General features: G+C 59.8%; 3 protein-coding genes across 4 annotated transcripts in view; 1 reads left to right on the forward strand and 2 right to left on the reverse strand.

Annotated features, from left to right (window-relative positions):
* PAXX (PAXX non-homologous end joining factor) overlaps window positions 1-14,409 on the reverse strand; it is a 291,630-nt gene that overhangs the window by 238,240 nt on the left and 38,981 nt on the right. The window lies entirely within an intron of this gene.
* On the forward strand, window positions 3,366-6,592 carry LOC136049134 (POU domain, class 5, transcription factor 3). Its single transcript, XM_065737178.1, has 5 exons — window positions 3,366-3,875; window positions 5,015-5,126; window positions 5,289-5,419; window positions 5,641-5,805; window positions 5,997-6,592. The coding sequence occupies exons 1-5, from the start codon at window positions 3,366-3,368 to the stop codon at window positions 6,249-6,251; spliced, it is 1,173 nt and encodes a 390-aa protein (XP_065593250.1). The 3' UTR covers window positions 6,252-6,592.
* Window positions 8,323-11,589, reverse strand: FUT7 (fucosyltransferase 7). The gene is made up of 2 exons (XM_065737179.1): window positions 11,562-11,589; window positions 8,323-9,847 (listed from the first exon to the last, which is right to left on the reverse strand). The coding sequence occupies exon 2, from the start codon at window positions 9,830-9,832 to the stop codon at window positions 8,786-8,788; it is 1,047 nt and encodes a 348-aa protein (XP_065593251.1). The 5' UTR covers window positions 9,833-9,847; window positions 11,562-11,589; the 3' UTR covers window positions 8,323-8,785.

Below are 14,409 nucleotides of genomic sequence, written 5' to 3' on the forward strand. Positions count from 1 at the left end.
GCGGCCCCTCCCACCCTGATAATCTCTCACCCCCTGGGGCCGGGCCCTTCGCACCTCAGCAGGGCTGGCAGATAAGGGCTATCGGTGCCCCCTCCCGCCGGCCATTGTGTAGCCGCTGGAGCTCCTCTCCCGGCCCTTTGATCACGGCAGCCCCCTCGCACTGATACCATCTTGTCTCCTCCGGGGTTTCGGCGCTGCAGGGTCGGGTGCTATTGTGCAGCCTCGGAGGGTCTTTGGCTGACTCATCCTCAAAGCAGCCGGGTACCATCAGGAGGTGCTTGGCTCACTCCTGCTCCCAGCTGCCCCACAGCTGGGGCTTATCCGGCACTGCTCGCACCCCGACACTGTGCTGGACTCCCCGCGACCTGCCTCAGCCTGCTGTCTCTCTTTAAGGGGGGCCCTGCGGTCTCCAGCTGCAGCCCTGGGCAGGCAGCATCACACCTCATGTCACCGAGCCCTTGCTGTGCCCAGGGGAAATGCAGCTCTCACAAAACCACTCCCTGCAAAGCCCTCAGTTCTCTTTCCTTTGCTCCCAGGGCCCAGCGGCCTCTCAAAGCGCACCCAGGTCTTTGGCTTCAGTTTCCCCACCTGTAAGGCAGCACAGTAGGAAGAGCTGGCAGGCTTGGGTACAGCAGTGGTGTGGGTGATACCAAATCACACCCCGGGATCTGTACTGTGGAGACCCTCCGAGAAGAACAGTGCTCTGGGTGCAGCCACCCCCCAGGACCCGCAGCTCAGCCCCTGCCATTGTCCTTAGCACTGCACCAGCTCTTAGAGCACAGGGAACGGGGGCCCAGGCTGAGCAGAGGCTCATGGCACAGAGCTGCAGCTCAGGAAGGCCTGGGCACACCTGGCCTGGGCAGCTCTGCTGCTGGAGCCAAGCAAACCGTGCTGCCACAGCAGAGCAGAAGTTTTCCTCCTGGGGATGGGACTTTGGGGCTGAACCCAGTGCTCGTGCTCCTTGGATGAGTCTGAGATGCAGATGGGGACATGGGGTCCAGCCAGGCCCTGTCCCCATCACATGCAGGTCTGCAGCCCACCACACAGCTCTGCCAGGGCTGCACCAACTGAAACGGTGGCATCCAGCAGTGATGGCTGTGTCACTGACTGACAGCGAATAAAATATCACCTTTGAGGACACAATATCTTATACCTTCTTTCACAAAGGCAGCGCAAGCCAGAACACCTGGCAAAGGGAAAAGACAAACGTTTGCACGTCTGTTGTCCCAGCTTGCTGCCTTCCTGCCGAGCTGGGGAGCACACACGGTCCATTCCACTAAGCTTTTTCCAGCAGGATCCCCCTGATCTCTGGCGGGTTACAGGGCTTGGGCTGAAAGCAGGGACTGCAGCTGGAGACCAAGTACAGAGAGCCTAGGGCACCCTGCTCACAGCATTCATCCTGCCCCGGGCACGCAGCTCCAGGAATGTCTGCCCCAAAAGGAGGGGAGATGCAAGCCCCAACCACCGGTGCAGTGACCCCCAGAATAGCCGAGCACCTCGTACAGCCCCAGAGATCGCCCCATTGAAATGTACAGGGGACGTCGAGGAACCCCACTGACTCGCTCCTCATCCTCCAGCTAAAACCATCACCGCCACAATGGGCACTGCTCCTACAAAGGGACAGTTCAAAGTCAACGTCTCCCTTCCCCTCTGCCTGTATATGAAAGGGAGCAGGAATGCGTTTGAGGCCCTGGCGGGCGGCCGGCCCGTCCCGCTTCCTGGGGGGATGGAGAGAAAGAGCAGGTTGGCAGGAGGAGGGGGCCCGGCCCAAGAACAATAAATCAAAGGGGAAGGGGGTTACTGCCCAGCCGAGGCATCTTCTGAAACCCTGGAGCCTCAGCTGGAGCCTGGAGGAGCCGGGGTTGATGGCTGCGATTGGAGTCCCACGGCGACACTTCCGCCGCTGGGATGTGATAGCACAGAGCACAGAGCACAGAGTGCAGGGCACAGGGCACAGAGTGCAGGGCACATGGCACAGAGCACAGGGCACAGAGTGCAGGGCACAGAGCACAAAGCACAGAGTGCAGGGCACATGGCACAGAGCACAGGGCACAGAGTGCAGGGCACAGAGCACAGGGCACCAGAGCACAGAGCACAGGGCACAGAGCACAGGGCAGCCTGCGGGGTGCTGCTGCGGGTGCGGAGCTGCCCAATCTTCACTGCTTGCACCTCTCTGCCTGCTGCTGCCCCAGGTCTGGCTGTCACCTGTGTCCATACCAGGGGCCATGGAGGGAAGGACCCTCACCAACCAGTTCCCATCCCAGGCAGCTCGAAAAGATGTGGGGTTTCGCTGGGACTGCCCACATCCACACTGGCTTTCTCGCATCCTTCCCAGGCTGTCCTGCTGAGTCTGCCCTCCCTCCTCAGAGCCGTGGGGCTGGGGCAAAGGCCCACCGAGGGCAGCAGGATGGCGGATGAGCCCTCAACCCCTCTCACCCCACCACTTTTCCCCTGCGTGATGCCCAATACAAGGGGCAGTTCCACTCCCCCGCCAGCAGCGACAGCTGTAGGAGCAGCAGCAGTGCCGTCCTGCCGGGCCTATCGCTTTGGCATATCTCAGGCGTGAGACTGCTGAGGCCAAACAGTGGCTCCCGCCAATCTGGGCTAATAAACAGAAGGTGCGGTGGACACCCCGGCCTGCTGCTGGCCACGGATCAGAGGGTCAGCCCCGAGCAGAGCTGGGGAGAAGGGAATGACGGGGGAAACCCGGAGCCTGACAGCGGCACAGCGTCGGGGCAGCGCGAGAGCTCTTGAGACCAAATCTCAAGCGCGCATCCATCGCGGGGTCGATCGGGGCGGAGGGAGGTGAGCCCAGCGGCACAGTCCGCGCAGCACAGCCTTCCTCTGCGGGGCGAGGGAGAGGAGCGCAGCGCTGCGGGGCCGGGCCGGGCCCGGGGAGAGCCGTGTGGGACATCCTCCGACGTCCCGAGGCCGCGCACTAAGGCCACGCGGACAAACGACAGCATCGCCGTCCCCAGGCGTCGGGGCTGCTCCCATGCATGTCCCATTGCCGTCCCCGGCGGGAGATGCTGCACGTAGAGCTTTGCTGGTGGGTGGGATGGTCCCCCCCTCCCCTCCGCTGCTCAACGGCCCGGGGGCAGCGCGACACGAGCCCGGACCCCCACCCCCAGAGAAGGGGGATCAAGTTCACGCCCGACCCACCGGTGGGGCCGCGCCGCCGGGGCCAATGGGGCGGGGGCCCATTTCCATACGGTCCGACCCGGCCCGGCCCGGCGGCGCTCAGTGGCCCCGGCGGCGCGGCAGCATGGAGGCACCGCTCGGCGCCCCGCGCCCGGCCTGAGCGCGGTGGCCGGGCCAAACTGCAGCCCCGTCGGCGCCGCATGGAGCACTAGGCCACGGCCACCATGTTCAGCCCGGACGGGGGGCTGCCGGCCGCCCCCTTCGGCCTAATGCCCGACGGCGGCCCGCCCTTCCCGCGCGGAGGCTACGACGGCGCGGCCGCGCAGCAGCTCTTCTTCCCCTTCGCCTCTGAGCCCGACGGCGGCCGCGACGCCGCGACGGCCCGCGCCTGGCTGTCCCCTCCCGCGGGGCCGCCCGCCAAGGCGGAGGCGCGCCCGGCCCGGCCCTGCCGCCAGGGCTCCCCCGAGCCCCGCGCCGCGCCGCCCGCCACGCCCTGCTGCGGACCCGCGTGGGCCGCGCCGCCCTGGGCCGGACCCGCGCCCCCCGCCGCCACCGCCGTGCCCGGACCGCCCTTCCCCGGCCCCGCGGCCGCCGCCTTCCCCGCCGCGCCCGGGCACGCTCTGTGCCCCGCCGCCCTGCAGCCGGGCTCCGGCGGCCTCGCCAACCTGGGCAGCAGCGGCAGCTCCAGCGGCGCTGCCAGCGAGGGCGGCCACTCCAGCGACAGCGGCGACGAGGTGAGCCCCCACCCCCCCACACTCCCCGAGCCCCGCTCGGTCCGCCGCTACCCTCGACGGCTGACCCGGCCCCGCCGACGGTGCCCGAACCTGGGGACATCGCACGTCGGTCCCGCCGCAGCCGTCCAGCTCTGCGCAGGGCCCCGGTGTGAGCGCTGCCCGCGGGTGGGGTCGGGCTGCTCCGCGCTCTTGGCCGTCGGGTCCCCGCGGCTGCGGCTCGGGCAGCGCTTCCTCGCCCCAGCGGCGTTCCCTCGCGCGGCGCGGTTGCCTCCGACATCGAGGTGTGCACATGTGCACCTTCGCGGTTTGTACACTAATGTGTTTTTTAACAGAGGAAACGTTTAGAGGAAAATAGTACTGTAGAGGCTCCGGGTTGCCGTGCAGGGACATCCCCGACTACACCCATCGGGGTTGCAGTGGGAATCTTTAGCCTGGCCCCGTGTCCGTACGCTGGGAGCACCCCGAGGGGCCCTTCCTCTGCCGTGCCCGCGGCGTGGCGGGGCATTTCTCTGCCAGGGAGAGAAAGCTTCGAAGCGCTCAGCCCCTGAGGACAGTTGGTCTCGTCGAACCGCGCTCTGCCTCTGAGCATCGCGCTGAGGACGGTCACTGCGTGGTGTGCCCCCACGCGCGATATTCACGAGTGGCTGACCGGCAGCTGTGTTTTGGGGGGGGTGGGGAGAGTTGGTTTGAAGCCTTTTCTCGGCATCGCGTGGAAGCGCAGATGAGCCGGGATCAGCAGTGGCGGGGATAGCGGTCTTCTGCGTGAGCTGGCCGGTTTTGCGCAGGGCTGTGCTGTGTAAGTGGCCGTGGCACGGCGGGGCTCCCGAGCCCGGTGGAAGGAGTCAGAGATGCGCCGGGCTCCTCGGGGGCTGCGTACGCGAGCAGTTAAGGCTGACGCTTGCCGGCAGGAGGCATGTATGCAAAAGCCAAAAACCAGCTGCGAATGTCTAAATTGTAAAGGATTGCAAAATGCCCACTGCGGCATTCGGGACTGTAACGGTGGGAGGAAGCCGATGCGCTGGGGTAAGCAGACGTCCCGAAGTGCGGAGCCAGGCTGGGGCAGCCACCCGAGCCGTGTGTCCATCGTCACTCACGGTATCTTGAGCCATTCACCTCGTGTCTGCCTCTGTCCTTGCCAGGATGCGCCGACATCAGAGGAGCTGGAGCAGTTTGCCAAGGACCTCAAGCACAAGCGCATCATGCTGGGCTTCACGCAGGCTGACGTAGGGCTGGCTCTGGGCACACTCTATGGTAAGAGGGGAACCTGGAGACCCAGATGGGAGAGCACCACGCTGGAGCTGGGTCCCCGAGCATGGGGCTCCTGGGGGCTGTGGGTTTAGCAGTGCCCTTGGAGGGGCACAGCTCAGGGCCCACAGTTAAGGAGGAGGTGTGACATGCCACCTCCCTGTGCAGGGAAGATGTTCAGCCAGACCACCATCTGCCGCTTTGAAGCGCTCCAGCTCAGCTTCAAGAACATGTGCAAGCTGAAGCCGCTGCTGCAGCGCTGGCTCAACGAGGCAGAGAACACAGACAACATGCAGGAGGTACAGTGCAGAAAATGGGTCTGTCTCCCTTGCGTCTGTGGGTGGGCGTTCAGTGATGGGATGCTGGGAATGGGGCTGGCTGCAGGGGCTGAAGCTCAGTACTGAGCTTTTACTGCATCTCTGCACTGCTGGGTGGGGAGAGGCTGTGCTGTAATGGCCTCAAGGAGAAAGCCTGTCCCTTGCAGAGCCCTGTGACCAAGTGTGGTGCCTCTTACTTCCAGATGTGCAATGCAGAGCAAGTGCTGGCCCAAGCCCGGAAGAGAAAACGCAGGACCAGCATTGAGACCAACGTGAAAGGAACGCTGGAGAGCTTCTTCCGCAAATGTGTGAAGCCCAGTCCCCAAGAAATCTCCCAGATTGCTGAGGACCTCAACCTGGACAAAGATGTAGGTTTGGCAGGGTTGGGAAGGCAGGGTGGGTCCCAAATAGCTGCAGCTTCTGAGTACTCCGTGGGACTGGTTTGGTACTGGGAGGTGGGAGGACGGGTGTGCTAGGTGCTCCCTCCCAGGTTTCCACACTGCATGGTGCCACGGAGCTCCACTCATTCTTGCCCCCCCACGTCTCCCCTCCCTTGCAGGTTGTCCGGGTCTGGTTCTGCAACCGGCGTCAGAAAGGCAAGCGGCTGCTGCTGCCCTTTGGCAATGAGTCGGAGGGGGTGATGTACGACATGAACCAGACCCTGGTGCCCCCTGGTCTGCCCATCCCAGTGACATCCCAGGGCTACAGCCTGGCGCCGTCCCCCCCTGTCTACATGCCACCCTTCCACAAGGCCGAGATGTTCCCTCCTCCTCCTCTGCAGCCGGGGATCCCCATGAACAACAGCAGCCACTGAACAGCAGTGGGGGGCAGGCAGCGGTGCACCTGTCCAGAGGCAGTGTCATCCCCCCCCAGCCTTTCTGGGCTATGTGAGAGCTGTCACAGCAGCAGCCCTGTGTGGGGACAGCCCTTCCTGCCTCTCCTGGGCCCCCCTTCCTGTTATCTGCCCAGGGCCAGGGGGAGCTGCCTGTGCCAGGCCCCAGCAGAGCTGCTCTCCTGCAAGAACAAGAAAAAAAGCATTTTTTAAATTGTTTTAGGGGTTGTGGGGAGGGGGAATTTGTTTTTCATTTTCAATGGTTTTGATTGTATTTCTAGTTTTTAAAAAGCAAAAAATCTTTGTAGTGATCACTAGTTTCCCAGCTGCTTCCCTCCCTTCCATGTAGAGAAGGGCTAGGGTGCTGTGGGGTGGGGGTCTCCTGCAGGCTCTGCCCCTGTCCGGGCAGCTGGGGGGAGCTGAGGGCTGTAGTGGTGCTGGGGGAGCCCAGCAGCCCCCACCCCACCTGCTCACAGCACAGGAGAGGAGTTGTGCTTCACCCACTGTGGGCAGAGTAGGGGGCAGGAAGGGGCAGGGCGTGAGCCCACAGTGTTGCTATGGAGCCAGTGGGGCTGACACCATCCTGCCCATGCTGCTAGCACCCTGTGCCTTTCAACCTGCTGTAGTTGATGATTTATTTTTCTTTCCTTAATCATAATCCCTCTGGCGATTAAATAAATCTCAATTTTTGGGGGCACAAGAGCTAGTCAGCCCCTTCCTTTCTTTGCCTGCCTTGCGCCCCATGCCAGACTGGTCCAGCTGTGCAGGGTGTGAGTGAACTGATGCCTGTGTCCTGGAGGGAGCTCTGCTGAGCAGCATCATTCTGGATTGCAGCAGACCTGCTGCTACATGCTGCCCCAGCCTGTTCATGTCAGTGGGTGCTGGCCCTGGGGTTGCCCTGCTTGGGTCGAGTTTGTGCCAAGGGACCAGCATCTCATGCACAGCTCTGGGGCTGGTTTGCAGGTCAGTAGGAGCATACAGCCTAGTTCTTTTCCTCTGCAAAAGCAGGCATATTAAGGAATACCTGTGTGTATCGGTAGGGGGCTCACTTTCCATACTTACAGTTTGTGTTTTCCATAGCTGCTCTTAGGAAAGGTGGAAGCACAGCCTGGTAAGGGATGTTGGTGCTGGTGTACAAGTGGTGCCCAAACCTGGAGCAGGACACTGCCAGGGGCTTATACCTCAAGCAATGAAGTGAGCAGAGCTCTGGTGAAACCTACTCTCAAAAGACCCTTTTTAGTTCAGCTGGTGCCAGTAGATTATGCTCTTTTCCTTTTGGAGCTGGTCTATACCATTGCTCCTTTGTGCTCTGCAGCAGAGTTGGTGCAGGCTGCTGCGTGGGGCACTTGGGAATCCTGCAAAGGGGAGGGATAGAAGCCCAGGCTGCATGCCATCTGCACGAGGCAGTGCCCTGTTGGCTCATCCCTGTGTGTAGAGGACTGGGGGATGCACGGTGAGGGCCGGGGGATGCACAGGGCAAGGCAGGAACGGAACAGTGATGTCCCAGACCTGTCGTCACAGCCCCAACATCTGCTGGACCCAGATGTTTGCTTCCCCACGATGTGCCTGGGGGCTGCCCAGGATGCTGGGTGCCCATGGAGCAGGCTCAGGGTGCAGACACTGGGGCAGTGCCAAGTAGACTGTGTGGTCCAAAGCACAGGGTGCCCACAGTGCTGGGTGTGCACAGCAGATGGTGCAGTGCAGGTGAGGCAGGGTGCCTGTGGTGCAGGGTGTGTGTGATGCGGGGTGCATGGTGTGCAGGGGGCTGGTGGTGCCAAGGGTGCTGGGCACAGGGTATCAGTACCATGGGTGCCAGCAGGGCAGGATTTGCTCTCAGCTCGCTGTACAGCTCAGGACAGCACCATCTTAGTAGCTTCCTGTCACAGCAGTGTACAAAGTCTGCAGGGGAGTGATAAACCGCAGCACTGAGCAGACTGTGATTGCTCTTGAGAGCATTTTATGTCCTGATGGCATGGTAACACGGTACAGGGTGGGTAAATGGGTACTGCAGGGCTATGCTAGTGCAGAGGCTGGGGGACAGAAAGAAGGTCCCCTCCCTGGCTGCAGGGTGCTGAGCCCCCACCAAGCCACTGCTGGGCCTCTGCCACTGTGGACTCACTGTTCAGATAGTGGGGTGAGCACAGAGTAACTGCAGGGCATAGGAAGAAAGGGAGGCTGGAGAGCCCTGGCTCCTGGTGTCCCCACCCGCCTTCAGCCCTGCCCAGGCCCCTAGAGATGGGCAGAGCCTCAGGAAATATGTGGTGTTTATTTCCAAACCATCCTCTGGTTGCAGCAGCACGACCACGGTGAGGTAGGTTGGTATGGGGGTGGTCATGGTGCACAGGAAGTTCTGTCCCACGATGTTGCTCAAGGTCACAGTGTGGCAACAACAGGGCCAGGATGAGAGGTCCCACATCCTCCCTGCCTGGCATCCTGTTCTCTATGACCAAATACTCCCAAATACTCCTCTGATGTCTCCAGCAGTGCTGAGTGCTGCCAGCAGTGCCAGCCCTGCTCTAGGTATTGAACCAGCTCTGCAGGTCAGGATAAAGGCAGCCCTGGGGCAGGCGAGGGTACATGGCACAGATGGTGCAGATGCGCTCCTTCCAGTCTGCATAGAGCTTCACACTGTAACTCTTCTGCCACGTGAAGAACTGCCTGTAGCGGCTGGAGTTCATGGTCTTCAGGAAGGTGGCCAGCTCCTCCAGGGAACCAAAGTCATCAACGTGAATGAATGAGTCTGCGGGGATAAACTGCTCGTAGTTGGCCCGGGGGGGACCCAGCACCACCGGCACAGTGCTGGCCAGCAGAGAGTTCCTCCAGAGCTTCTCAGTGATGTAGTCCTGGTGAATGGAATTCTCAAAGGCCAGGTAGAACTTTGACTTGGATGTTGTGGGCAAAAGACAGTCCTTGCAAAGTGGCTTGTTGACTGCTTTACCATAGATGTTCACATGGAGGTACCTGGACAGGTTCTTATAGATTTCAGCTCTTTTCTGAGTCCTGTGGTAGTTGCTAATAACCCAGGACACCAAGTTGGTCTTTGTGGGGATGCTCACAGTGGCTGACTTGTTGGGCACCAGCTTGCCATAGGGCATGAAGATGTCCGAGTCCCGTCTATAGGTCATCACCCAGTTGAAGGTCTGGTTCCATTCTGATAACTCTCTTGTGTTGGTGGGGGACTCCAGGGACACCCAGACCCAGCCCTGCCCATGTGGCCTGTCCCGGGGCAGCTTGTCCCGGCCCTTCGGGAGCTTGGTGTGAAGGAACACCACCACGTCAGCCTGGCTCAGGAGCTGCCGCTTCGTGCTGAGCCGGCAGCCCGCAATGCCGTACTGTTCACGACAGATGTCCCCGCTGAAGTCTGGGACTTGCTTCGAGGGCCACTCCCACACCAGGACTGTCAGTGCCTTTGTGGGCTTGAGGGCTTCATCAGAGCTGCTGGATGAGTAGATGTAGCATTTCAGGCTCCAGAGTGCGGTGGCCAACAGCCCGGTGGTTACCACTGCCTTCACACTGGGCCGGCCCCACAACTGCCGCCACAGCAGCAGCAGCACCCAGGACATGTTGCCTGGGGTCGACTGGCAGCTCCCTAGGACCAGGACAGAAGAGAGGTCTGTGAAGGCCATCAGCTCAGCCACCTAGCTGGGTGCACAGGGCAGGGGGAGATGCTGGGTTGGTGGGATTGGAGGAGGACTTCACTGTGCTTCCTCCACCCAAGCTCTATGGGACTCAAACATAGCAGAGAGCATTGGGGACCTGGTGACCCTGACCCCTGTGCACCCGCAGCCCCTGGGCCAGGGAAACATTTCATATGCAAAAGATCAAAAAGCTTTGCCCAAGGCTTCCTGACAGAGCATGAAGAGGCAGGAGCCATCCTATCCCTGTCATCCCCAGAACTGTCACTTCTATCACCTCCATGTGCCTCCGAGTGCCCCCAACTCTGGAGCAAGCAGTGCTGCTGCCAAAGGGTGCACAGAGCAGCAGCTACCTGTCCTCTGCTCACAGCTGATGAGCATCACTCTCAATGACACTCACAAGGCATGCTTGCTTTGCCCCTGCCTCAGTGTCCCTATCTGATGAACAGACACAGTTCTGCTCCACACTTCTCACTTATGCCTGGATGGAGTTGAGCTTGGGATGTAGTCAGGTTTGCTGCAGCAGAGCCCGAGATGTGGTGGTCTTCCTGGAGGCTGCAGGATGGAGATATGCTCCAGGGGTGAGGGGGTGAGTCCTGCCTCACTGCTGGGGGCAGGGAGCTGCAGGAAATGGACATACCCTGTGGCATGGCCCCAGTTACGAGCACACAGGCAGGTTGGATCCACCCTCAAGAGCAACTGGCAAGTCCCAAACCTCAAGGCCAGAGAACAGTGTCCTGCTCAAAACTTGTCCCCCTCATCCAACGCCCTCGTGCAGCAGTGCTCTTGCTGGTCTCAGGGTGTCTCCCCAGTCCCCAAGCCATCCATGTTGAGAGCTTGCTGTGGGCATCACAACACCCATCATTTGTTTCCAGCATGTCCCAGATCCCCACCCAGCAGGGCAGCAGGGGCTGCAGGCAGAGGGCCCTTCATCTCTGTAGGGCTGCAGCAAGCAGGGCTCAGCCCACAGGCACAGAGCAAGGGTGACTGTGGAGCTGCGAGAGGAATGCTCAAAACCCCCACGAGTGTCAGCCCCACGGTAGGACTGCCTGTTTTTGCCATGTCGGGTGGCAGGGGCATGGGGCAGGCTGCACAGCACAGCTCCCCAGCTCTGCTCCCCTGCTGTGCAGCAGCCTGCACTTCTGCTTGTGCTGCAGCCACGTTTCTCGCAGGGCTCGGAACCTGCAGGCTGCCCACGGCGTTCAGCACAAAGACTGTTTCCTTTCTGGATAGCCCCAAAAAGCCCACTAGATGCCTCTGCCCTGCTGCTAGCCATGGGTGCCGGTCCCTCTGATTTTGGAGGGCTGTGGAAGGGGTTGCTCCACTTTCTCAGCTGAGCTGCAGCAGCTTTGCTTTTGAAAATCCCTTCCTTGCTTTGGCCTGCTCAGTCTGTCATGTTAAAATGCATGAGCTAAGTTTAGGCTTCAGGAAAAAAAAAACCCATCATCTTCAAAGGGGAAGGCTGGGAAAGCTCTGCCTGCTCCCTGCACCGCATGCGGTGCACGGCCCCCCACCTGCCTGTCCCTGCAAGAGGGACACTGCCCCACTTTGGAGGGGCACTGTGGGGGACTGGTGCCAGGCCAGCAATGCCAGGAGCCAACGCTCAGCCCTATCCCTGGTGCGCGGCAGTGCTGGTGCATGGGCTCAGCCTGCAGACTTACCGTGGAAGGGACCGTGACACAGTGTGGACCGACACATCCAGGGGGTTGACGGCCCGTGTGGGTGCCACAGGCAGCTGCTGCTGGCTCTGGACTGGAGTACTCAAGGGCTTTCTCTTTTCTGTGGTTTTGCTGTGGGACTGCCTCTCAGCATGTCCTTCCTGCTCTGAGAAATCTCCAAGCACTTCCCCTGTGCAGTGGGTGGTGATGTCAGTGTCACGGTTTTATGATTTTTGTTGTATTCTTGATATTCCATATCATAACATCATGTTGTGTATTGAGAGTTAAAGAGTTAATGCTCCAGCTCCGTGGATCATCAATAGTTCTGGGTATACCTGTCTCAGAAGAGAAGAAGAACTACATTCCCCAGAGGACTGTGCAATGCTTTGTATTTTTATGCATTTCAGCCCAGAGGGAAAGAAAAACTGTCTGCAGTCACGGGACCGTCCCTCTTCCCTTCAGGATGGAGCTCAGCAGTGGTGTTTGTTGCAGCCGTCCACCTTCAGCGTTAGTGTGAGGCCTTCGGTTTATCAGACACACTCTCTTGCTCATTTTATTTGATTTATTAGCTTCAATTCCAATTATATTGTATTATACTGTGTTATTTTGCTTTCTGATATCTTATTTATTAAATTAGCTTTCCTCCTCAGATCATTGCCGCTGTTTTGTTCCTAGGCCTATCCCCCTTATCCCTTTTTCCCTTTTTCCTTTTCCTCTTCCTCGTCCCTGGGGTGTGGGCCCGTGGGTCCCCTGCCTCAATCATCATGGTACCGTGTCAAACCGTCCTGCAAACTGATGCCAAACAGGGATTGGTGTATGCCTGTGATCAGGTATGTGCTTGTGCCAGGTGGGATTCTGCTGCCCCACGCTGCATGCTGGCAGCCTGGTGAACACTCACAGCTCCCTGTGCCTGTGTGTCCTGACTCATGAGCTCCTGCTTCCCCTTGGCTCCTTGGCATGGCTGTGGCTCCAGAGGCTCCTTGCAGAAGAGGCATTTGGCCCTTTGTAGGGTTTCCATTCCCCAAAGGGATTTCTGATGAGTCAGCTTTGAAACTAAGCACAAAGAATACCCACCTTCTGCTGAGCACCTTTCCCATCCCAGTCACTAACCAGGGCTCCAGTTAGCTGTGTCTTTCGCTGTTTTGGGGTTTGCACAGTGGACCCATGTCCCTTGCACCAGGGGAGCCCTCACAAGCAGACATGAGCTCCATGCCAACAGTCTGTGGTCTCCAGCTCTCACGTCCCTTGCATGCCTTCTACCATTGTCTCACAGCAGGGGGATACCAGGGAACAGGGAAAGGGCACAGGATGACCCTGAGAAGGTGGCAGCAGGGAGACACTCTCAGCCTGGTCTGAGAGAACAGCAAGATGCTCCTCTCAGCTTTGTCTGAAACCTGCTGCTGATTCTGTGTTTGCTTCAGCCCATTGCAGAGCTGAGAGGGACACAAAGGAGCTCAACATCTCAGCCTGGCACCACAAAGCAGGACCACCCAGGCCCTGGCTAGACTGAGGCCGATGCCCTCCTGGTGAACGCTGGGAAGAAGTCCAGGTGCACGTGCTGGGTCTCTGCTTGTGCTGAGATGGGTGCGGCTGTGTCCTCAGCCACTCCAGCACGCCACTCTGCAGTTGGGTTGAAAACAGGATGCCAGCCTGATTTTGGCTCACACTGACTCATCTTGAAACCGTTAGCTAAAGTGGCACCAGTGGTTCCTCTCTGCTGCCAGGCAGCCAAAAGGGGAAGCAGGCACGTGTATGCCTCCATGGCACCTGCACAGCTGCTCCTGTACCCAGGTCCATCCATGGCACAGTTCTCATGCATCTTCCCATCTGTTTGTATCTCTGCTGGCATTGCAGTCTGGGCATCATCTTCCCCCACAGCCTTGGCAGGGTGAAGAGAGGGAGAAATTGAGGGAGAGATGGGGAAGAGAGCTCCAGGGCATGCAGTGCTCTCCTGTGTGGGCTGACACATGTGTGGCCTGACACTTGTGTGGCCCAGTGTGCACAGAACAGGGGAGAGAGGTCCCACCGTGCTCTGTGTCACTAAACCACTCCATGGGGGTCCTTGTGGTTTTCAAGCTGTGCTGGGGGATGCCCCCATCATACTCTTGTTCCTTTCCAGCCCTGAGCTGCTGGCACTGACCTCTGGACCCACAGTGGTGGAGGAGCACCAGTGGGCATTGCAGGTAGCAGCTGCAGCTGGCACCAGGGTGGGCACAGTGCTGTGCCACCATGCCAGGGCGTAGCAGGGCTCTGTGGTTTCAGTGCTGCCCACAGAGACCTCTGATGCCAACTGCAGCCCTGGGGTTGGGTGTTTTTCTCTCTCAGACTTGATTCCAGTTTCCTGTTATCTTTTGTCAGCCCTCCTTTCTGTGTTTCTTCCCCTCCCTAATTGCCAGCCCAGATACAAGGCACTGCAAACCTGAGGCCGCACCAACCTGAGCACCACTGGTAGCACTCCATGCCCAGTGCTGTCCCTGTCCTCAGCACAGGCGGGCATGGGGTTTCCATTGCAGACTGCACAGAGCAGTGCTATGGCCCTGCTTTCCCCAGTGATGCTGAGAGCAAATACTGCCAGGGTTTCAGAGCAGGAGGAATGCTGTGTGGGCATCCCTTGTCCTCAGCCACTGTGCACTGGCCCTGGGAGGTGGCACTTGTCTGGCAGAGATGCAACACAAGGTTTCGACCAGAAGTTTTTTAAATAATGGCACTTTGTGGCAGGACAAGGGAAGCTTTTGTAACGCCCAGGCAGCTGTTCTGGAGCAGAGCCTGCAATGCTGTCACCCTTAGCAACACAACTCAGAGCCGGGCAGGCAAAGCACTCACTGTGCTCCCCTTGGCCCTGGCAGC

The sequence above is a fragment of the Cyrtonyx montezumae genome, unplaced genomic scaffold, assembly GCF_038088225.1.
Source record: "Cyrtonyx montezumae isolate F1298 unplaced genomic scaffold, pur_monq_1.0 scaffold_20, whole genome shotgun sequence".
NCBI classification, from domain to species: Eukaryota; Metazoa; Chordata; class Aves; order Galliformes; family Odontophoridae; genus Cyrtonyx; species Cyrtonyx montezumae.

Bases quoted from the DNA above. Each gene is read 5' to 3' on its own strand.
- FUT7 (XM_065737179.1), bottom strand. From the start codon at position 9,832: ATGTCCTGGGTGCTGCTGCTGCTGTGGCGGCAGTTGTGGGGCCGGCCC.
- LOC136049134 (XM_065737178.1), top strand. From the start codon at position 3,366: ATGTTCAGCCCGGACGGGGGGCTGCCGGCCGCCCCCTTCGGCCTAATG. The intron at 3,876-5,014 runs GTGAGCCCCCAC...TGTCCTTGCCAG, and splicing joins CCAGCGACAGCGGCGACGAG to GATGCGCCGACATCAGAGGA. The intron at 5,127-5,288 runs GTAAGAGGGGAA...CTCCCTGTGCAG, and splicing joins GGCTCTGGGCACACTCTATG to GGAAGATGTTCAGCCAGACC.